General features: G+C 52.5%; 7 protein-coding genes across 7 annotated transcripts; 3 read left to right on the forward strand and 4 right to left on the reverse strand.

Moving 5' to 3' along the window:
- Window positions 1-253: 253 nt before the first annotated feature.
- Window positions 254-1,367, forward strand: CCMA1212_009353 (54S ribosomal protein yml6; the record flags this gene model as incomplete). Its single annotated transcript, XM_073706440.1, has 3 exons — window positions 254-319; window positions 407-524; window positions 592-1,367. The coding sequence occupies 3 exons, from the start codon at window positions 254-256 to the stop codon at window positions 1,365-1,367; spliced, it is 960 nt and encodes a 319-aa protein (XP_073555095.1).
- A 483-nt stretch (window positions 1,368-1,850) lies between these two features.
- On the reverse strand, window positions 1,851-4,951 carry CCMA1212_009354 (High-affinity glucose transporter; the record flags this gene model as incomplete). Its single annotated transcript, XM_073706441.1, has 7 exons — window positions 4,778-4,951; window positions 3,551-4,718; window positions 3,261-3,496; window positions 3,073-3,100; window positions 2,707-2,748; window positions 2,048-2,534; window positions 1,851-1,981 (listed from the first exon to the last, which is right to left on the reverse strand). Exons 1-7 carry the CDS (start codon window positions 4,849-4,851, stop codon window positions 1,851-1,853), a joined length of 2,166 nt encoding a protein of 721 aa, XP_073555101.1. The 5' UTR covers window positions 4,852-4,951.
- A 1,689-nt stretch (window positions 4,952-6,640) lies between these two features.
- Window positions 6,641-8,853, reverse strand: CCMA1212_009356 (uncharacterized protein; the record flags this gene model as incomplete). Its single annotated transcript, XM_073706442.1, has 5 exons — window positions 6,641-7,593; window positions 7,660-7,794; window positions 7,874-8,011; window positions 8,076-8,271; window positions 8,332-8,853. 5 exons carry the CDS (start codon window positions 8,851-8,853, stop codon window positions 6,641-6,643), a joined length of 1,944 nt encoding a protein of 647 aa, XP_073555100.1.
- A 796-nt stretch (window positions 8,854-9,649) lies between these two features.
- On the forward strand, window positions 9,650-13,960 carry CCMA1212_009357 (uncharacterized protein; the record flags this gene model as incomplete). The annotated part of the gene is made up of 6 exons (XM_073706443.1): window positions 9,650-12,042; window positions 12,101-12,334; window positions 12,390-12,430; window positions 12,597-12,621; window positions 12,693-12,848; window positions 12,909-13,960. Exons 1-6 carry the CDS (start codon window positions 9,660-9,662, stop codon window positions 13,958-13,960), a joined length of 3,891 nt encoding a protein of 1,296 aa, XP_073555099.1. The 5' UTR covers window positions 9,650-9,659.
- Window positions 13,961-14,193: 233 nt separating this feature from the next.
- On the reverse strand, window positions 14,194-17,409 carry CCMA1212_009358 (uncharacterized protein; the record flags this gene model as incomplete). The annotated part of the gene is made up of 5 exons (XM_073706444.1): window positions 14,194-14,259; window positions 14,342-15,785; window positions 15,855-16,707; window positions 16,761-17,155; window positions 17,402-17,409. The coding sequence occupies 5 exons, from the start codon at window positions 17,407-17,409 to the stop codon at window positions 14,194-14,196; spliced, it is 2,766 nt and encodes a 921-aa protein (XP_073555094.1).
- A 94-nt stretch (window positions 17,410-17,503) lies between these two features.
- CCMA1212_009359 (uncharacterized protein) lies at window positions 17,504-18,853 on the reverse strand (the record flags this gene model as incomplete). The annotated part of the gene is made up of 1 exon (XM_073706445.1): window positions 17,504-18,853. The coding sequence occupies one exon, from the start codon at window positions 18,851-18,853 to the stop codon at window positions 17,504-17,506; it is 1,350 nt and encodes a 449-aa protein (XP_073555093.1).
- A 1,074-nt stretch (window positions 18,854-19,927) lies between these two features.
- On the forward strand, window positions 19,928-21,997 carry CCMA1212_009360 (uncharacterized protein; the record flags this gene model as incomplete). The annotated part of the gene is made up of 1 exon (XM_073706446.1): window positions 19,928-21,997. One exon carries the CDS (start codon window positions 19,928-19,930, stop codon window positions 21,995-21,997), a length of 2,070 nt encoding a protein of 689 aa, XP_073555004.1.
- Window positions 21,998-22,306: the final 309 nt, after the last annotated feature.

Genomic DNA, 22,306 nt, shown 5'->3' on the forward strand with positions numbered 1-22,306 from the left:
CGTGATATCGAAATGTCTAGTTGGTGGATGCAAAATGCTCTTTGGAGTTGCAAAACTAAGCCCCGCTAAATTTTTTCGGCGGCCGGAGGCGGAAAACGCCGCTTTGCTTTTGGCATTTCCATCTTTTGCACTACCAACGACGGTACATCTCTGCCTCTTTGTCGCTCTCAATCGTACGATTCGAGTGATAGGGAGAGTGATCGAGAGTAAACAGACAGAGGAATTGCTGCGAGTTGGAAGACTGAGGGGCAAAATGGCGTCAAAGGGAATGGGGTGCCTCGGCGAGGCCATGGCTGCGCTGAGGATATCTGCGTCAAAGGTGTGTTGCGAGCTCGAGAGATCAGACACTCTTCTGTTTCTCCCTTGGTGAAAATAGGCTGCGATGGGATGCTGATTCTTCACATAGCCGGCGACGACTGCGTTTGGCAGGCAGTTCACACGATCAATGGCCACCGAAGCACCACTCAAAGAAGCCGCGAAACCACCCGCAACCGCCCAATCCCTCATCCAGTCATGGAACCCAAGTCAGCAAAAACCCTCCCAACTTGTTCCTCCAAAGCCAACCTGCAATCTAACTCTCTCTTCCACCAGTCTCAACCGTCCCCGTCACCATCCACAGCTTCCCCTCCCTCGAGCCCCGGTCTCTCGAGCAGTGGTCCGTCCAGCACCTCTACCTCCCCCTCCGCCGCGACCTCCTCCACCTCGCCGTCGTCTACGAGGGCGACAACACCCGCCAGGGCACCGCCTCCTCCAAGACGCGCTACGACGTCCACGGCTCCCACCGGAAGCTGCGCCCGCAAAAGGGCACCGGCAGGGCCCGTCTGGGCAGCAAGCAGAGCCCCCTCCTGCGCGGCGGCGGCAAGACGTTTGGGCCTCACCCGCGCGACTTTGGGACCCGGCTGAACCGCAAGGTGTACGACAAGGCGTGGCGCACCGCGCTGAGCTATCGGTACAGACGCGGCGAGCTCATCATATGCGAGGACGGCATGGAGCTGGCGATGCCGCACGACTTTGAGCTCGTGGCGGACAAGTACCTCAAGGACGGCCTGCGAGAGGCGTATCTGAAAAAGTACATGTCCGGCGTCTTGAGCACGCTGGGTCTTGGGAAAGAATACGGCCGCACGCTGTTCGTCACGGGAGACCGGAGGGACAGGCTGTACGAGGCCATGGAGCAGGTGCCGTGGGAGGGACGGGCTCTTGATCTGGAGGACGTGGATGTCAAGGACCTGCTGGAGACGGGCAAGGTGGTCATGGAGAGGAGCGTGCTGCGGGAGATGATTGAGCAGCACCAGAGCGATTTGGTGAGCCGGATTGTTGTCAATGGGCTTCCCAAGGGAGGGCCTGCGCTGGGAGAGAAGGAGTTGTGAGTGATATGGAAGACTCTGTGCAAATTAGATGTATATTAGTCGTGGATCTATGTATCCCGGAATGCAAGAAAGAGACCTGGATGAATACCTAGTATGTGAGCTGCAATGATACAGTTTCTACCAAAGTTGTTGTTGATATCATGTCTCGTCACGATGAACAAGCATCTGGCCGGGTCTGCATCGGCAAGTCAAGACCCAGAGCTCACGTTTGATCAGTCGAGAAAAGGCCTCTCATGTCAGAAAACAAATCCGATTCATAGCTTAATGTACCAGGTTGATGCTAAATTACAAGCCAAGTGTCATTTTCAGCATCACCAAACGCCACCCTTGATCAGTTAACGGTTCCTAGAGAAGTATGCCAATACTCCCATTCTCTAAAACAAGACCACAAATATTCATCTCCTTTTTGCTACTCGGGACGTCATATCTGGACTAGATTTGCGCGCGTGGGTATCGCAGAAAGTAGAGCTTCTATACAGCCCCTCATCGTCGGGGAGGGGGGTTGAAGCCCGGGGGAGGAGGGCCGCCAGGAGGGAAGCCAGGAGCGCCGGGGAAACCTGGAGCACCCGGGAAACCTGCGGGAGGAGGGAACTGGCCGGGGAAGCCAGGAGGAGCTGCGAACGAGAATTAGTACCAATGCTTCTCGCCCATGGCTCCGGGGAGGGGGGGAAATGACTTACGAGCACCTCGTCCGCCAAAGCCAGGAGGTCCAGGCATGCCAGGAGCACCAGGAGCGCCGGGGAACGAAGGAAATCCTGGAGGGGGCACGCCTCCACCAACACCAGCAGCCGGGCCAGCCAGAGAAATGGGAGCCGCGGCGCCACGACCGGCCGGTCGAGCAACGCCAGGGCCAGCCTGCAGGGTCGAGGCGATGCCGCCGGTGGTGGTCTTGCCCAGGCGAGCGCTAGGGTCGGCGGGAGGAGGCGACTCGACGGTCAGGGAAATGATGTGAGCTCCGCGAGCAATCACGAGACCCAGGGTTCTCTTCTCCTCCTGCACGACCGTCTGGCCAGCTGCGCCGCCGGGAGCGGCCGACTTGTTCTTGCGCTTGACGCGGCGGAACTCCTCGGTGTCGGCCAGGACGAGGTTCATGTGGCGGTCGTAGGCGAGCATCTGGCCGACGAGCTGGCGCGAGTCCTGCAGCGTCACGCGCATCCGGTAGTTGATCTGCGAGGGTTTCGTCAGTGTCTGTCTCTGAGGCCAGGAACGCCATGGAAGATCGGGGGCGTGTGTGTGCGTACGTAACCGGCCTAGAAGGTATCACGTCTCGTTAGTCTAACCATGTCAACGTCAACGCTTCCACGAGATGGAGATGGCGGGTAGAGGAGAGATCACTGACCATCTTGCCGAGCTTGTTGGACGACATCTTGGCGACGAGATGCTACGAGAGCAGCTCCTCTTGTTTACTCAAAAAATTTGGGTTCTGGGGTGACAAGAGCTGTGGTTCCTCAGCCTCGTCGTCGCTGCTCTGGTGCCTCGGGGGAAGCGTGAGAGTGTGCGAGTTGATAATGGTAAGACGCTGGAAAAAAGAAGCTCCAGATGATTTTGGAATCTCGAGGCCAGCCTGCAATTGGAGTGGAGCCTGGTGTTGCAGGTTTCTTGGTACCAACGCTTGTCCGGTGGGAACAGCAAAGGCCAAAGTAGAAGCTACATTGCACGTGATGCGTCACATGACCTTTCTTGTCCTGCTATCGTGCTCCCATACCTCGATCTTTGGATACATCAACTCGACTCTTTGCTACTTCAATTTCGGACAATGTTTTGTCATTCTTCAAATGTCAAGCTCATATATCTGGCGGACACATTGTGGATTCATCATGTGGGGAGCGGGTCGCTCAATGGCAACAATTGATCCTTTCTTTCAGCTATCTGCAACACCACAAAGCCACCTACTGGGCCGCTCGGACTCGCCTGATCCTCATCATTGGCAAGGACATGCCTGTCGAAATTCCTCTGCTCTGGATGTAGCGCTGCTCAATCTCTTCCAAGCTGTGGCCTCTCGTCTCGAACATGCGCAACGCAACAATCACCGTGGTCAGGAGGGAGGAAAAGGCGAAGAGATAGTAGGCTCCGAAGGTCGACTTTGAGATGAGCACCGGCGTGATGAGGGCCACGAGGTAGTTTGAGAACTGCAGCAGTGAGCCTCGGCGAAGGGAACTGATCAAGGATATCACGATACATACCCAATTGGCGCTCTGAGCAAGGCTCGACGCGCTGCTCCTCGTCTTCCTCGGCAGGCTCTCCATCAAAAAGGCGCGGAAACCAATGGCCCAAGTCCCGTTGAAGACAATGGCAAACAGGTAAATGGACACGATGACCACCCACTTGCCAGCCCCTCTATCGGCATGCACCTTGTCAGCCGCATACAAAGATCCCATCAACAGCATCAGCGCTGTAATCAGGACGCCGCCCAGCAAGCTCGATGTCCTTCTCCCCCATTTGTCTGCCAGAAAGGTGGCCGGGATGGTGACGCCCAGGATTGCCAGTGCAGAGACGCCAGAAGCCAAGAAGGACGCCTGCTCACCACTCAAGCCTGCCTTTTGGAACAGAATGGGCGCGTAGTAGAGGACGCCGTCAATTCCAGCCAGCTGCTGCATGCCCATGATGAAGCAGCCAAAGATGGTGCGGGCACGGAATGGTGCTGAAAAGGCCTCCTTGAACCCTACAAACGTCTGCTTGAAGCCTTCCCAAAGGGTCTCGTCGCCAGAATGCTGAGCCTGGCCCTGAACCGTGGATTCCTCCAACAGCTGATCACGCTCGACGTCGTCGAATCCAAGGCGAATGAGGACGTCACGCGCTTCGTCCACTCGACCTTTGGCCAACAACCAGCGAGGAGAGGCCGGCACGAGCCAGTACGCGCCTGATAGCATGAAGCCGAGAACGGCTGAGATGGCCAACGGGAGGCGCCAGCTGAGTGACGCCGACGGGCCGAGACGAGAAGTGCCGTAGCAGATGAAGAAGCCGGCAACAACACCAACCACGATGCTGAACTGCGGCAACGCAGTCATCGTGCCCCGGACTCTGGTTGGCGACATTTCTGAGACCTGCACCCACACATTGCTCACGAAGAGACCCTCGCCTATGCCCTGAATAAGTCGTCCGACGATGAAAGCGGGGAGAGCGGAAGAGGACGACTGGATTGCCGCCCCGACGCCAAAGACAAGAGATCCTATTGAGAAGATGCGTACTTGGCCGAACCGGTGAGCGAGAATCCCAGCAACGAGCGCCGTAAAGGCGCCGGATATGAGCACCGACGACACAATTACTCCGTGGACGGTGGGCGAGAAGTCTCCAAACGTCTTGCGAAACGCTGGCATCGTCGTCACAGGCCCAATGCTGCCTGTATCCAGGCTATGATATCAAAGAGCGTTAGCTAATCTGGACAAACGGCTGGATACACCGCGACGAACCCAAAGAGAATAGGCACACTGGATGCTGCCAGACTGGCCCATACGTAAAAGGGCGGTGTTTTTAGCCACTTCATCCTGCAAGGTAATGTGTGCTTCAAGCCTTCAATCTGCTACCAAGCTATGATGGATGCTGAGAACACCCCGGACACAGCTGGCTGTCTGAATACGGATTCTGGATGGGTTATATCACATTACCCCGGGCAATCAGGTGGCATCTGGGGCTTGTTCATGAAGGGTCACACCGCCAGCTAGTGATTGCGCTTCCATCGAACGATGCTGGCACTAGCCATCGTGTCCTAGCACTGGGGTTTCCGACTCCGGACCCCAGACACATCATTCCCAAAGCCCGGAGTTTATTGATGCGGAGCTACCGTATACGATCAATCCGGTGGCATGGCTTGCACCGAGCCCAATACGACCATTGATCTCGCAGAAGCCCGAGCTGCGGTATCCAGTTATCATCACGAGACTCTTTCAAAGTTCTTTTCATTGGTTCCAACGTTGAATTTACCTTTTAAGATATTCGTCTTTCTGGGTATCTTAGTGAAAAACGTTCAGACTGTTCAACGGACTCGATCTGACCCCGCGGCTACTGAATCCTCCGGCTTTTGCGGAGAATTGATGACTGCCAGTGCAAGGAAGCATACCTGAGTGACAGAGCGGTTTGCTGCATACAAGGTAGCCATCGAATTGACCTGGAATCTAACTCTCTCGTTTCCAGGCAGCCTTGGTGCATCTGGGAGGTGATCATTATCGGTTTCACATGTGCATCCGTCCGTCCTATCTATGTATGTAATGGATGATGACCAAAGTCATCTCCAACACACCAACAACAGCCTGCCCGTCCATTGTTAAGGCAAACGGCGAGCACCCCAATGCAAGCTTTCACTCAATCTCTTTCTTGCTTCCATGCATTGCAAAAATGTGATTGTTCTACGTAGGATGAATGGCAGAAGCGCAAAAAAAGATTGGTGCCCCCGGCCAGGATCGAACTGGCGACCTTAACATATCTCCAAGACCAACGGGTTGGATCTATAAGAGTTAAGTGGTAACCACTCCACCACGGGGGCTTCGAGGGTGAAACGGTCGAATGTGAGTTTATAGAGGATTCAACCACAGAACCAGGGATTGCTGAATGCGATTCTTCCGGCGTGTCTTTGCAGTCGAGTAGACTGACTGACCTGGGGCTGTTTTTTTTTTTTTTTTTCCCCTTGGAAGGAGACGACTTTTGGGAGGACGGCGTTTATATATGTGTGTTAGTGGCGAAAATTTTTGCTATGTGAAAATTGTGAAAATAGCGTTCCACTGTGTTTAGCGATGGTTTCACGATTTGTCTCCTTTCTCTATGAGGAAAAATTCATTCTGACGTGAACTGCGAGAGACAAAGTTTTCGGTTGACATTCAGTGTCAGCTGCTTTCAACTTGAGAGCGGCTCCCTAGCAGTCCAAGTTCATCTGAACGAAGTGGTTGCATATAAGAAAGATAGTCTACTTACCGGGTAAGAAGTTGATAGTAAACCAGGAGAAAAGTAGGGGTCCTAGCGGTGAAGCAATCGCTTTTTCCTGCTTTTAACATCGCTGTGGTGAAGATATAGATTTGCTGGAATGCTGGTTTCATGTAACTGCTGCCTTCGAATATTACTCTCCGCTTGCACTGCGTCTCTAACTGATTCTATTCATTGTATTGATCGTGATTCCACTCCAGTTCCCGCTCAAATCATAGGCCGCATAAGACACAGCAATTGCATACGCCCATCTATCAGAGTAATAGTCAGGTCATTGGCAGTAGTCACCCTAATAATTCTTGCTATCCTATCTCTCATATGAATGGCCAAACGCCTAAATGCATGTATCGTATTCGACATCACGTAAGCCCTCCCTCAAGTTCCCTCATCACGCGCTCCTCGCTTGGTGCCCACGCCATTTGCGGTAAGTTATCAACGTTCAATAGTAGATCCTCAACCTCAAAGGCACTTCTCACAGTGTTGGTACCCGGTGTGCTTGTAAACAGCAACTTTATAGCCGCCGGTATAGTCGTGTCTTGGGAAAGATGAATCAGCGTAGGAAAGACTTGCAGCAATTCCTCCTCGAATCCGTCCCGTTCGTAAAGAACGGCGTTGTCAATGATGATGAAGACCGACAAGGTCGGGGGCAATAGTCTGATGAGGTAGCATAGAAGATGCATCAACGCCTCGAGGTTGCCTTCTTGTAAGCTGGCAATGTTCATGTTTGCGGATGAGAGAAACTGAGCGTCAAATGAGTGTTGCTTGAGCAGTTGATCAATCAGACTTGCAACCATGGGGCGTGCACCAACGCAATCTCCGGAATCTGTTGCTTCGGCATGTCGTCCACAAAACCACACAAGAGACAGGAATTGATGCTTGGCTCTCAATGCTTGCGTCATGGTCAGACAGAAAACAGACAGAGGCGAGACACTGGCAATGGTCTTGGGAAGACGATTGTCCCAATGGATCAGGAGCTTTGAAGAAGTGGGCGAAACGACCCAGCTACGGAACAGCTGTGTGTTGACAATCTGCTCAGCTTGTAGTCGTTGTTTGGGAGGCAACTGGCCCTTTCTGTCCGCAACAAAGGCGAGATCAATAAGATCAACGTCGAACTGGTTCAATAACTGTCGCAGATTCTGTTGGCTGATGTACCAAATCTGTGGTTGCGGTGGTTGGTATGGTGACACGCTTCTGAGCGGGGAATGGGCCCGCAATGTGCTGTTCTCAGCCCTGAGGAAGTGATTTTCGCGGTAGGCGACTTCGAGCTGTTGGCGAGCAGCTTCCAGGAGTTCTGTAAAGAAGCCATCAGTACCTGTATTGTGTATGACATCCTCCTAGGCCCCCCTGAACCCGCGGCTCAATGACTTCAACGACTCACTCTCTTTCTCTTTGACGTGTTCGGTCAATAGCAGGTTCATGGAGTTGAAACCCTCTCCCAGATTCTGCAATTTCCTGTCCATTGCTTCACTGAGAGTCTGGATGTTTCGACATAGCTTCTGAGTTTCTCGAGAGTCTTGCAGAAGCGTGAATTAGTCTCTTTTCCCTATACAACCGGCGAAAATGTTGATGAAGGAGTAGTAAGGGAAACTTACATATATGGACTTCGTATATATGTGACTTTAAAGCTTCTTCCATGAGACTTTTGCTTTTCGTCTTGATCATGTCAAGGCTTTCAAGCAGGCCTTTTTCGTAATCATCACTTGTGAGAAGAGCCTTGGTTCCTCTTTTTACTATAAGTTGAATTGCCTTGGTTAGCTCTTACCACTATTCATCATTTCTATCGTGAAGTCTTACATGAATTGCTTGTGAAGAATCCGATAGCCAACTCGATCCCTTTGAGCGCAGCGACTGTCAAATCCACCGATGCTTTGACGATGTTCTCATCATTTGGAAATGTCCCTAGGAACAGCTCGACGTCCGAAAAGATGGCCATATTGTCGTCAAAGCTGCCGAGGACCTTTTCACGTAGGTTGGCCGCAATCTTTACTGCCTATTCAGAGTCTTATTAGTTGACTGAAGCTCGATCTCCGATAAGCTCAACTCATCTTACACTTAGGAGTATCTGCAAAGCGCCCAGCACAGGTGTAGCACAAGTGCCCTCCGGGACAACCTTGGAAACAATCTGAACCACGTTCCCCACCGGCCCGGCTTTGTTCGCGGCCTTTCGCCGCATGTCACGCAGTTTGTTTATTGGACCGTCTTTGTTCTCATATTTGAATCTCGCCTCTTCAAGGACGTTGAAGACAGAATGCCAATTTGTCTTGTTCCGGATGCTATATGTTGTTTCGGATCGTCCTCTAGGCTCTGGTGTTGAGTTTACCTCTGACATGGCTCTGGGCAGAATGCTCTCCCAGAATTTCATGGCATTGATATCTGTAAACACTGGTCTCGATGCTATTGCAACGGCGTCATCCTCCAGTACCCTAGTAGGTACATAGGTTTCGGAAACTGGATCATAGCGCAAGGAAGGATCCGCAAACAGTTGATGGTGCTCTGGAAGTCGATTGTCAATAAAGGTCACGCTTGGGGTGCGATGACCGAGGCTGGTGCCAATATGATTTGAGGTGCTCATGATTCGGACTTAAAGGCCATAAGAGAGTTGACTTGAAGAAGATAGTTCTTAACTTCAACTCGAAACACTACCGGCAATATCCAACTTCCCATCCTGAGAGTGGATAGGGCAAGACTTGCGCTGATTTATTACATTGTCAGTCTAGCGCATGGTCAGACAGAATCATGCAACCGCATCCTGCATCTGCATATACTAGTTGATTCCACCTATATTGTTATTGGCCTGGCTACTGCTACATGCAGGAATGCTCCAAGGATGCCGCGGGAATCGGCGCAAGTTCAAAGCCGTGACATGGGAGCTATCCCATACCGAGTCCTTGCAAAACATTCTATTATCACATTACCCCTCATCTGACAATTCCTTTTCAGCTGAACCCGGTAACGATGAGGCTCTTGGCTTACAGGATTCCACTTTGGAGACTCAAAGAGGGTGTAGAGCGCAAACAAACCGCGCACAAGCAGCAAGCGATTTGCGCGGAATCGCCGCGGATATCGTTAGGCATCAGCTGCATGCAAAGACGGACCCTTGGGCAGGATTGGGGTTGTCTATTTCTAGATTCTAGATTCCGTGCAATTGACCACGTGCGGCCCAACATGTGCCTCTCTTGTCCGAGAAGTATAGAAGTCGTAGTTTGCGTCTCTAAAACTATTTTGTTGGACCCCCTCCCAGTCGTTTGTACAGCGGTTACAAGGGCTTAAACTAGGAAGAAGGGCACAAGAGGGTTATACTTTGCCCTTTTCTTTCTTTCTTTTTTTTCTTTCCTTCGTTCTTTTGTCACTCAACTTGGGCTTCAAAGGGAAACGCAAATGGCTTCTGTCAAACCCCAGTGGGGCACCGACGAGCCCAAAAGTGTCGACACTGCATCGGCCGATATGGCTTCAACTCCGTTGGGCTCGAGTCGAGACGGAGAAACTGCCGGCGGCAATGGCGGCAATATCGACTCAGATACCCAGGGTGCTGACAGATTTGCCGGCGAGATTGAGAATCTCAAGAAGATGATTCGGCAACTTGAACAGAGACAAAAAGGCGCCGCACCGGTTGATGCTGAGCAGGAAGCAGAATTGGCAAAGAGAAGAGCATACCGAGAGAATTACAAACGCATGGAGGAGTGCCTCTACCAGCATCGAAAAGAATGGGAGCTCAGCGAGAAAACGGAGTGGTGGAACCTGTGGTCCGCCAACGCCTACTCCCAGGGCGGGACAAACTCCCGCCATTGGATGCTTACCTACCATGACGAGTATGAACGACCGGATCCCTTTGATTCCAAGCATACTTGCGGCAACACCACAACCAATGCTAAACCTGACGCCCATGAGGAGTTTGACCGCGAAATCGACTACGGTCACCGCCGTGAGCGGCTTCGAAAGAACTTTGAGTGGGATATGGATCGTCTTTACCTGGCTGAAGAAGCTGAAAGAAGGAGGAGAGAAAAAGAAAGGCACACTGAAGTCGTACCGCCCGAGCAAGAACATGAACAGGAGACTGGGGAAGGGCTTGATCCCGTCGCGACCTCGCCGTCAGCTTATGCTATACCCAAGCAAAACCGGGTAAGATGGCCCGCGTTCAAGACTCTGCACTCCCTGGACGAGGAGAAGGCACACGTCCTTGATGTTCTCATAGGCGAGCCTACTGTCGACGATGAGCTTAGGCAGTATCGGTGGTATGGCCACTCTGGCCAGCGGCGCCGTAAGGTAGAGAATATCCGGGATCGCAAGGCGCAAGAGATGAACGAGGCTGGGCTAGCTCCACTTCCAGAGAGGATTCGGATTCATTCATCAATCCTTCGCTACATCCTCGCGGAAATCCTTGGATCACTGGCGGACGGTTTCTTGGCCCACATGAATATCAGTTCTGTCGTCTTCATTAGGCCCTTCAAGGCCATCTACTACTGCAGGGGAGCGTTACACGACTGGTACACTGCTCTCGAGAAGAAGCTGAAAGCCGCGTCCGAGGCAGAGAAGAATGCTCTGGCTGACCCCGAGGGACCGCCCACTGAAGCAAAGTCTGACACTCAAGCATCAGAGCGTGATCCGGATTCGACACCGAACGGACAAGCCCCGGCAGTTGAACGCCTTTCTGGGCAAGACTCTGCCGTCATGCAGCCAGCGCAAGCCGTTCAAGACAACGTCACGGATGGCGTCAACCATGACGGCGACAGGGAAGAAGCAGACGCCGAAGAGAGTGACGGAGAGGAAGAAGAAGACCAAGGAAAGGGGAGTACCGACATCACAAAGTCTGCAACAGCGCTGGTCCACCTGCGATGCCTTTTGGACTTTGTCGACTTTGACCTCTCCAAGAGGCTGGAATATCTTCATGGGCCTCAATGCCGCAAAATCCTATTCTCGGACCTTTGGCTTCTGTTCCGTCCGGGAATGGAGGTCATTGGCAGCGATGGCAAGCAGGCTTATAGAGTCATCAGCGTCACCAGCGCAAATCATCGAGTCGCGTCGGCACGGGAGAGGTGGTACAGCAACCCTGCCCGCAGGTCGTCGCCCTTCAGCATTACCTGCATCTATATCGACTTTGACGGCAAGAATATCGGTCCAGTCACAAGAGTCTTTGACTTTAAGAGGTTTGACGGCGAGAAAGAGGTGACTTTGCTGGAAGTCTATCCTCTTCGTTTTCACCCTGTCAAGCAGTCAGACTTTGACGACTCAATGTGGGCTGAAGTCGAGGCTTTTCCACCAGACCAGCGATACCGACAAAAGTTGATCCGCCGAGGAGCCATGTTCCTAGAAGTCGCCGCTGTGAAGCACATGTACTACGCCGGGCCGACCTTGGAAACAAGAGACGACGTCGAAGGCCAAGTCGTCGTCGACTTTGAAACGGCCTTCTCCGTCGAGGATGAGACGCAAAAGGAGTGGAAGCCGCCCTTGCAGACGCTCATCGGAAACTCTTCCCCCCAGGATTCAGACGATGGCGACGACATGAGCACTTGCCGTGGGCTCTGCTGTATCAATGACTTCATATACAACGACTTGAATGTGGATGAGCAGCAGAAGACGGAGTACATCAACAGTCAGTTACCCAGCGTCACTTCTTTGAACGAACAGCCCTCGGTTGCCATATTGCCACGGCCATTGAGTGAACTGCGGGCCGGCAATACTAACGCTGCTGGCGTTTCGGATGACGAACTGGTCATCATGTCGTATCGTGTGTTTGGCTTCGTCCTGCGTAACCGAAAATGGGGTGAGTAAAGGAATCCTCTCAACAACCTTGCGCTCCCTTGCTGATCTGGGACCTGCAGCCAAACTGGATCTCACTCACATGACGGCTATACACGCACCTGATGTCGAAAACGTGCTGGCTGATGAGCAGACGCGGAACACTAATGGCAATACGAAGCAGAAGACGGCCTTTGATCGCCTGGTCATCAAGAAGGAGCACAGATCCATGATTGTGTCCCTTGTTGCCCAGCATTTCCGAGACAAAAAGTCGACAAGCGGACACCAGCAACAGTTTGACATTGTCAAAGGCAAAGGTAGCTTCTCAACCAACTCGGCTCATGCATGATTTGCTGACCATGATGCTTACAGGAAAGGGACTGATTATGCTGCTTCACGGCGCACCTGGAGTGGTGAGTACAGAAGGATCCTCTCTTTAACTTGTGCTTCATTGCTGATACAGTATCTGTAGGGCAAGACGTCTACCGCCGGTTCGTGACATTGGGCATACATTTATTCAGCACGGTTCCTACTGACATTGATGTTCTCCGTATAGAAGGAATTGCAGAGCTTTTCAAGAAACCGCTGTTTCAGATCACCTGCGGTACGCAAACACTGGCTATTACACTCTGCTCAATTGGATGCTAACACTCAGTGTGCTGTTCGCGCTCCCAGGAGATCTTGGAACCACGGCCGCAGAAGTCGAAAAGGCTATGGAAACAAACTTTGCACTGGCAAATCGATGGGATTGCATCCTTCTGCTCGACGAGGCCGACGTGTTCCTGGCCGAAAGAACTAAGGAGGACTTTCAACGGAACGGACTGGTAGCAGGTGCGTCGTCATCAGTTGGAGCATCCCCGTCTTTGCATACTGACTGAATGAGTTATATAGTCTTCTTGCGAGTCATGGAGTACTACGCAGGCATCCTCTTCCTCACAACCAACCGTGTCGGAGACTTTGACGAAGCCTTCACATCAAGAATCCACGTCAGCTTATACTACCCCGAGCTAGACGCCGGAAACACTCTCGAAGTCTTCGACAACAACCTGGCCATGATCGAAGACCGCTTCGCAAAGAAGAACAGAGTCATCAACATTGACGGGTCGAGCATCCGCGGGTTCGCAACCAATCATTACTACGAACACCCACACGCTCGCTGGAACGGCCGGCAAATTCGCAATGCCTGCCAAACGGCGTTGGCCCTTGCGGAATATGAAGCTCAGGGCAACAGCCATGAAGCCATCTTGAAGCCAGATGCTGTGATCAATCTGAACGAGACACACTTCCAAATCGTCAAGAATGCGTATCTCGAGTTTACCAATTACATGAACACGCTCTATGGCACTGGAGCTGCTCAACGGGCCAAGGAGGGCAGACTACGAGCTGTCTGGGTCGACGAGAACAACTGCGTCGTCGACAGTACTGGGATGAGCCGCAAGACACAAGACAAGAAGGCCGCTTTTCTCAAAGCAACACAAGGACAGCAGCTACCACAGCAGCAAGTATTCATGCCGCATTCCCCTCCACTACCGCAGCAATATATTCTCCAGCAACCTCAGTATGGTCAGGGTTTTCAGCCCCAGACACAGCAAGATATGCAACAACAGCAACAGTTTCAACAGATGGGCATGCAGCAGCAGCAATACCAACATCAGAATATCGTTGCTCCGCAGCCTGTCTATCCTGGTTCCAACCAGATGCAGACACCCCATAATCCTGTCAGTCAAACTTGGCATAACCAAGGCGACGGCCCAGGTAGCGCTTCGTTGCAAGGATCTACAGCAGGACAGAGTCCCTTACAAGTCCCCCGTTCAATGCCACCGCAACAGGCTTCCGGGACTTACCCTTTGCCAGGGCAGCAGCAGCAGCAGCAGCAGCAGCCAAATGCGCACCAGTTTGGTCAGAGTATGCAGGGCATGTACACGGCGCCATCTTCTCAGTAAAATGATCGAATTGGACCTCACAAACAACAGTCTGCCGTAACTGGAGCAACGACTGAATTAGGAGTATGGAAGCCTATACACACAAATCAAGCTATATGTAATCATCTCTTGATCAGTATGCTAGAGCCCAGTGCTGAAACCTAATAGTTTGAAGATCCATGCGAATCTCGTCCTCACAGAGACACGTATGCGTCGGCGACGAGTGATATCGAGAATGCGATGCTCTTTAATGCCTATGACATGCAATATTCGCAATTGGGGCAACGCCATGATAGGCACATGGGGCAATTATCGTTTATCTGGTAGCTATACCAGCCACCTGAGCACTTACACTGAGGTCTGTTAGTTACCGGCATAGGTATAAAGACAACAAAAACTTACACATCGCCAAGTATTCGGTCTACTTGACCCGACGGTGGTCCGCTTACGTTTCCTCTCGCCTCTGACCATGCGGATCCGGTTGGGCTCCCCAGCGAGGTCGTCGTCAGGATCAGCCATCTCAGTGTCTTTTCCTTGATCTTCTTGGGCTTCTTGGGCCTGGCGTGCTTCTTCTCCTTTTCCAGTCGCTTCATCTAGTGTCGTTGAAAGGTCTCGGGTCGCTTCAAGTCGCGCTCTTCGCTCCAATCGTATTTCTTCCAGCCTCTCTTCTATAGTTTTCCAATGGAATGATCTTATTTTCGTCGTCAACACCTGTGCTTTTCTGCTTCTCTCTGCTTTTCGGCCTTCGGTGAGAAACTGGTTCTCAAGCTCTCCAACCTCGTCTCGATATGTCCTCAAGTCCATCTCCAGCCGACGCGCATTCAACGTGCCTCCCATGTCTTGGGTTCTTGTGTCCTTCGCTTCTAACTGACTTTCCAGTTGAGCAGCAACCCAGAGAGGATGAAAGTTATGTCTATAGACTTCCATCTCCCTCTCCACCTGGTCTCTTTCATCTTCCATTTCGGGGTCCTCCTGTAATTGCCGGTCTGCCTGTATTTCTCGTTCGCCTGAATCATCCGTAGTCGTGGCCAGATCCCTCTCTACTAACGACACATTCGGCTGAGAGTATTCATCTCTGTTCGGCTTCCAGCTGACACCCCCTTCGTGCATGACATCGTCATCCGCAGCCGCGGCCTCTGAAGACACGGTATTAGAAGCAGTGCTCCCATGGTTTGTATCCATCGTTTCCAGATTTCGTAATGGAGTAGCAGTCGTCAGCTTTTTCTCCTCCTCATTGCTTCCTTGAGGCACCCGGGGGTGCTGGTCCTGTTCGACCAAAGAATTGCGTCTCACACTTCTCATCCTCTCTAACATTTGCACTGTAGTGACATCGAGATTTCCTAGTGATTGTTTCGTAACGATGTCGGAATTTTCAGCTGCGAAGGAAACGACTGATCCTGTATCTGAGCACCCATCTCGAGATCTATCAGAATCCAGATGAGCTCCGGTAGACTGGTCTTTGAGCTCTGCCCCATCGGTGTCGTCTGCAGAGCGAGGCAACGTGAACATAGCAAATCGCTCTAGATGAAGGGCTATATGGCTTTGCAATTTGTGCGTAGTCTGTAAGACTATTGAGCACACAGGACAGCTTCGTTGGATGTTGGTCGTGGTCGACTTCGCCAGTGAGAGCGAAAGCGTCTCGCCCTGGCAATGGTTGTGTATATGTAGTTCATATGCCTCTGATGTGTTGAACGTTTGCTCTTGGTGCCTTGGACATCGATATATGGTTTGATGGGCCGACACCTCGTGTTGGATCCAGTCGTCACGACTATCGTACAGCTGGTCGGAACTGGAACAGCGTTGAAAGGTGCAAACATAAGGCCTTAGATCGCGTATCAGATGAGCTCTAAGAAAAGAGTTGTCAGGCCATGTTCAACAAAGGTAGTCGTCACCAGTATCTGATCTGGACTCTTACCTCCAGGCCTTTTCCGAGAGAATGGAAACAGGACATATGGTGAAGCAATAGGGGCATTCGAAGAATTGCTCCGTCGAGGCTACTTGAGGCGGCAATGGAAAGCTGACAATGTCTTTGCTAGGCTCCCACGCTGACGGAGCATACTCGGAGACGGCATGATCCAAGACGTTGGCCTTCTCAAAGACTTCTTTCGCATCGCCACTCAAAGGCCGCAACTGAGTAGCCGTAGTGACCGTTAATGGTGCCTTGGCCGAAACAGTCGTGTCTCCGCCTTGCATCTGGTGGCCGGCGTTTGGCAGCTTATGCGTTGGAGCGTCGACGACAACAAATGAGTGTGCGCGGAACTTGTCCTTGTGGCTTCTCCAGTAAGCAAATTGCTGCCGCCTGCGTCCATTTGCTTGAGCTATGCGGCGAACAAGGTACGACTCAGTGCCAGTTGCTATCCTCAGCTTATTCAACTTCAAGGTCGTTCTGACTGGTTCCCACACCTGGTCTTGGTCGTCGATGTCGCCGACTTCCTCTTCATACTTGGCTGCTGGATTTTCCTGCAAAGCTTTGTTCTTCTCATACTGCAGGAAAATGGAGCTGATGTAATCGTAGTCAAAAGCTTCAAACGCTTTGAACAGGTCAACTTTGGTCTCTTGATCGATTTGCTGGAAATTTCGGGCTTTTGAAGATGGCATCCTAGTCGCTGGATTGCGGATCCAAACAGCCATCTTATACAGGCGATCGATGGGATCTTTGACGCTGTCAAGGAGCAAATCCATGTCCGACTCCATGTCTGACTCTATCTCGGAATCAATGTCAGACTCTTCCTCTTCTTGCTCGACTTCTCCGTTGAGATAATCAAGGACTGGAAATCACACGTTAGAAGGGTATCACATAGACAAGTTGACGGATTCATACCTTCGTCAAGAGACCTGGTTAGGTTCTTCACCATCTTGAGGATTGCCTCCCTCATGCTTTCCGAATCACGTATCCTGTAATCCAAAGAACCGTGACCCATTACAAAAAGGCCAAGGTTCACTGCCCAGAGCTCGAACCGATCGAACTGGGCAAGGAAAAGGCTTTTTGGCCAAATTTTTGACTCGTTCGAAGCTGGTTCTTGGATCTCAAACTGTTGGAGAAGCTTGAACCGCTGCATCGCTGCGAGACCTGCGTCGGCAAGGGACTCCATCGCGAGATATGGTGAAGAGTAGCATCTGTTGACGAGGAGCTGATTTGCAGGGCTCAAGCCGCTATCACAGGTATCAAATAGGGAGATACTTTTTGGGGGTCTGAGTTTGTGAGAACAGAGGAACCTAGGTTAAAGGATGGGCATAAGGCTCGGTAACAAAGGATGTATGAGGGCTTCTGGAGAGCCGCATGCGGGGAGAGCAAACACTCAATAGCCATATTGCATGCAACACTACATGTACAGCCAAGAGGATGCCGAGAATTAACCTGTTACATGGGTTACAACCCAAGTTTAGGTAGGAAGACAATGAATGTTGACCAGCTATGCGCAGGTGCTTCAGTATCATGTATTCCATTCAGTGATGCTTCACTTGTACATATCTTTGTCTGGAACCGTTACATGTATAACCATCTCCATTGCCCACGTACAAACTGTATCGCTACATCGTGAATGCGAATGCACTTGCCCCTGCCTATTTCTTTCGTGAGTAGGCCGGTGCTGGTGCTGGCAGAATCCTTGTAGAGGGTGCGTCCTTCTGGTCTCCCGTCTCGACCTCGACCCGAATCTCTACCGTCTGCGCTCTCTTCACCAGCCGCTGGTTGCATTGGTCGATGATTTCCTGCACCTTTTCCTTGCCCTCCGCGGTCTTGCTGACACCATGCAGAACCAGGGTTGCAGATACAGTACAGCCATTCCCAGTCTTCAGCCACACAGCCTTCCCCTCGCTCATCAACCTCGCAATGCGCTTCTCGATCCTGCCGACGTCTTGCCATCCGCAGACCCGGACGATGTGCATAGCAATCACGGCATATAGCTGATAGCTTAGCCAGAGGTACTGGGCGTCTTCGTCTGACCATTGGGCGATGACAAGCCCAACCGGGAAGAAGAGGAACAAGCAGCAGATGAGCGCGATGCACGCGACTTCCCTCACGCGATCCCCGATCCACAGCGAATTACGATCCCGTACGGGATGGCCGTAGTGCCTGAAGAACTGGACAACCACGGGCTGTGGTCCCTCGATGACCATGAACTTGTGGATTGGATCTGCCACTTCAAAGGCTTCCGCCTCGGACAGATCCGTGTCCTCCTTCTCGGCTACCTTCTGCAGCTCCGTCTCCGTCATCACGTTTACTCGGCGGACGGAGAAGGCTATGAGGAGTAACTTGAGCAGCAATGGCACGAGCAGGTACAGAGTGAAGACCAAGTCTTTCAGTTTCAGCCCGGCAACCAAGGAGGCCAATAATGAAGTCAACTCGCTCAGCACGCAACTCATGACTACTGTCAGACTTGTGCCATCTTCGCTCACGCAGACCTCGTTCGGGCCGGGTTTCTTGTTGTTGCCCACGACGGCAAGCTTCAGGTGATAGACCGGCTGCAGTGACCGATAGGCGTCGCTGACTTGGTTCGACTCGGCGTCCTGCCGGGGTATCTTGAAGCTGACGTGCCGCTCGGCGCTGACGCTATGCAAGACCCGGATCCAGAAGCTGTTGCGCGACTTTTCGGGGATGAGCCGCCTCGCCTCTTTGCATCGTTGGAAGTGCATGATCTTGTACTCGGGGAAGAAGACGCTCCCAAGCATGTGACCACGACAAGCCCCGGCGAACAGGCCTTGTTGGCGTAGTGTCTCGAGCGTCTTGAGGGCCGCCTTGTGAAGTGGCCCGCCGGCTGTCATGAGCAAGCACTGCTGCAACACAATAGAGATGGTTGTATCATTGTTGAACCTCTGGGGCCAGAGCAGCCGTTCTAGCAGGTTCTCTTCGGCCACCTCTGAGCCAATGTATCCTATCACGGCTGTAAGAGCGCCTGCCGTGACGGTGGTCATTGTGGTTCACTCGGCGATACTTAACTGTGAATTGTTATCGTTTGAATCTCTGAATGGGCGGCTGATGTGTGTCTTGGTCTTACTTACTTGCTTGATGCACCAAAGGCAGACTTGAGCCTCTTACTTCTGATTGCCCAGGTAGGTGGACGATGACTACCTTGACGGTGATTATTAAAGAAGGGAATCAACTATAGGCCGGTCAAATCCCGTCTACTCTGCGAGAGCCGCCTTGCTTGTATGCGCTCACACAGTAAACCCGCCTAGTAGAGCTATATCAGTCCATTAAGCATCTATGAGAATCGAAACCTCTCTTCTTCACCCACCCATCGGGGTTGCTAACTCCCGTCGGGCTGTTGCCTTGCCGAAACCTACCTGCACGTACGATATATGCCTTACCTACGGTATGTGTCGCCCACATGGGTGAACCGCTTCTGCCTAGCTACGCCTCGCATATTCGACCACTGAACGTCGAGTTTGGGCTCTCATGGAACGATACTTGACAGCCGCCAAGTCGGAGAGGGGCAGGGCATCCTTCAGGATTCGAATCATGCATATGGCGCCCGCGTGACAAGGGTTCGACGAAACAACTTCACAGTCGTGGGCTTTGGATATCCAGTAAATCCAAGTGTTGGCTACGGCTGTGTGGTTGCAACGCAGGTGCTTAGCACACGTCGGCAAAGTGGCATGCCAACAAATTCCAATCCTTCAGACGCCTTGTTTAAGGTTAAAAGTTATTGGCCGTTATTTTCTGACAGGTCTACCGTATTTATTCCTTTAGGAATTATCAAGGCACACTAATCGAGCAACTTGAGGGGTGCATGTACTATAACCGTCGCCTCTCCGTGTTGGGGGTTGTAGGCGGCAATTGTCTTTATAACTCCCAGCTCGTCCATGCAACTGGGCAGTACAGTTGACGGCTCTCCAAATTCCTCTGCTCACGCAGCCCTGTGTCTCGGGAATTGAGCCGGAACACTGTGATACTTCCAAAGAATCGTTTCCCCAGAGTCACTACCTCCCTCAATATTGTCATCTATCTAACAGACGGACCCCGACAACCAAGAGCTTTACCACATCATGAAGCGAACTGGCGGCCTAAGCGCGTTCTTTGGTCGAAATGCCAAGGACAAGGTCCCTCCACGTGCGAGGTCTCCAAGCGCAGAGAGAAGAACGACGCCCGGGGACGCCTCTGGTACACCTCCTATTGACGCTCAGGATATTCTGCGTGAACTACCTACCGCTTCTTCCGTCGCTCGGCCGCAAGCGTCTCAACGTGCTCAGCAAGCCACGACGACGCCTGCAATTTCATCTCGCTCGGATGTCCGGATTTCTCAGTCTCATCAGCTTCAACGAGACCTAGCACGCTTAGAGCTGGCCGCGACTCCTCGTCAAACGCCTCGGTCAGACCAGCCGCCAGAGCAGCCGCCAGAGCAGCCACCAGACATAGACCGAGCAGAAGAACTAGCCCAAGAGGCAGAGCAACGCCGCCGCAGAGGTCTTCGCGGATGGGAATGCAAGTCCCGTCCCATCGACTACTTGGCCCTACCGGAAAAGATAACGCACCCTGCATCCGCGTATTACATCAATCAAGAGCTGAAAGGCAGGCCAAAGTGGCTGTGGGATAGTCACACAAGGACCACGGTGTTGGCGGAGGATCACATGTTTGAAGAAGGCTATGTGGCCATCTCCTATACATGGGGACGTTGGAGGGAAAGGGGCGTTTGGCGCAGGATCCCCGGGACTCCGTGGGGTGTGCCCGCCATGGACCCGAGGCAGACGGAGTGCAAGTTCGACATCATGCAGATGATGGACATACTATGCCGCATGCCCAACGTGCGATACTTTTGGGTGGACGTCTTGTGCATCCGTCAGGATCCGGACCCCAGAAGCCCAGAGGAAGTCGCAGAGAAGGCGGAAGAGATCGCGAAACAAGGCGCCATTTTCAAAGAGGCAAAAGGCGTCCTAGTATATCTCTGGTCTCTTGATAGCGGGAGTCAACTTGCAGCCGCAGCCGACGAGCTGGGCAAGGTGATGCGCTGGTACTGGCAGATTGTCGTCTCTCAAGACTTCCAAGCAGCATCAAAACGCAATGGCCGTGAGCAGCTTATGGACCAATACGCGCAAAGGCTACGATCCGATCCATGGTTTTCCTCGCTCTGGACTCTTCAAGAGATGGTCCTCGCCCCTGCGTCCGTCTGGATCGCACGAGACGGCTCGCACTGCCAAGTGAACGGTCAGGTCCTCACCACGCACCTGGTAGGCGACAAGTTCGAAGACTTTACAGTCCGCGAACACCTGCACGACGCCCTCCAAAGCAACACCCTCGATCCGGCCCGCAACTACGTTCAGAGCAATATCCCGGAGAGCGAGAACAGATCACGGAGAATCATGCTGCGGTGGCTGCGATGGGCATTCCAAGAAACTTCAGTCACTACCTGCGTCGGCGGCTCACGCGGCGGCGTACTCCTGGCGACGTTGCAGCGCAAGTACACGGGTCGCCGCGAAATGGCTGTCCTGGCGGCCCTCATGATGGGCAACGATGGGTACGACGACGAGAGCCACCCGCTGGTCGGCGGCCTGGCGGTTCCTCTCTGGAACGAACTGATCCGGGCAGAAGGTGGACGGCTTTTCGACTGTTCTCACTCGGGGATCCTTGGGCCCCTGACGGACATGCTCCCCACGACAGCCCATTTCATGGGCCAGTTTGGCGGAATCCGTGTGGACTGTTCCGGCTGGCAGCTGACGGAGAAAGGGGAACTCAAGATTCCCATACTGGCCGGCATCTGCCTGCCATTTTCCAAAGGCAACCAAACTGAATACCAGTTTCCCGGCAAGACCGTCACTGGAGGCGATCCCGAAGACACCGTCAAGAGGTATCTGTTGGGGAAGGGTATCCAGGCCAGGCACGTCCTATTCCTCGATATCGGTTATCAGACTCCGTACAGACCCCAGTACGCCCTTGAAGATGGGACGGGAGGTGGATGGAAGTACGCAGCTGTTCGGGGCGTTATACTTGTCACTCTGTCGGAGAACGTTCGCGCGGACTCCTGCAGGTGGTACAAGGCCGGCATGTTCTTCACCCGTGAGTTTCAGTCAAGCCGATTGACGCACGAAATCACTGTGGCAGCGAGCTCTTCGAAGCAGTAGTCTGGAGTTGATGTTTGGGTCATACCAGGTGCGGACGTATGGGATGTGGTTTTCAGTGGTCTCCTTCAAAGCTGCTCCAAGACATACTCGTAGTTCGTCGAGATGAGTTACATGGTGGTAGAAGTGCACATGACTTCTTTATCTATATATTATAATTTGAAGAACCATTATAACCTCGTAGACGACTGTCAGATCAACTCATCATAACGCCCTTCACTTGTGCTCTGCTTGCGGCCACTATAGACTTCTAGGACCACAGCTCAGATAACTAACGAAACAATACTTGGAAAGAATCCGTCGTCTCTCCAG

Source organism: Trichoderma ghanense, assembly GCF_004382785.1.
Source record: "Trichoderma ghanense strain CCMA-1212 chromosome Unknown scaffold_16, whole genome shotgun sequence".
Lineage (NCBI taxonomy): Eukaryota > Fungi > Ascomycota > Sordariomycetes > Hypocreales > Hypocreaceae > Trichoderma > Trichoderma ghanense.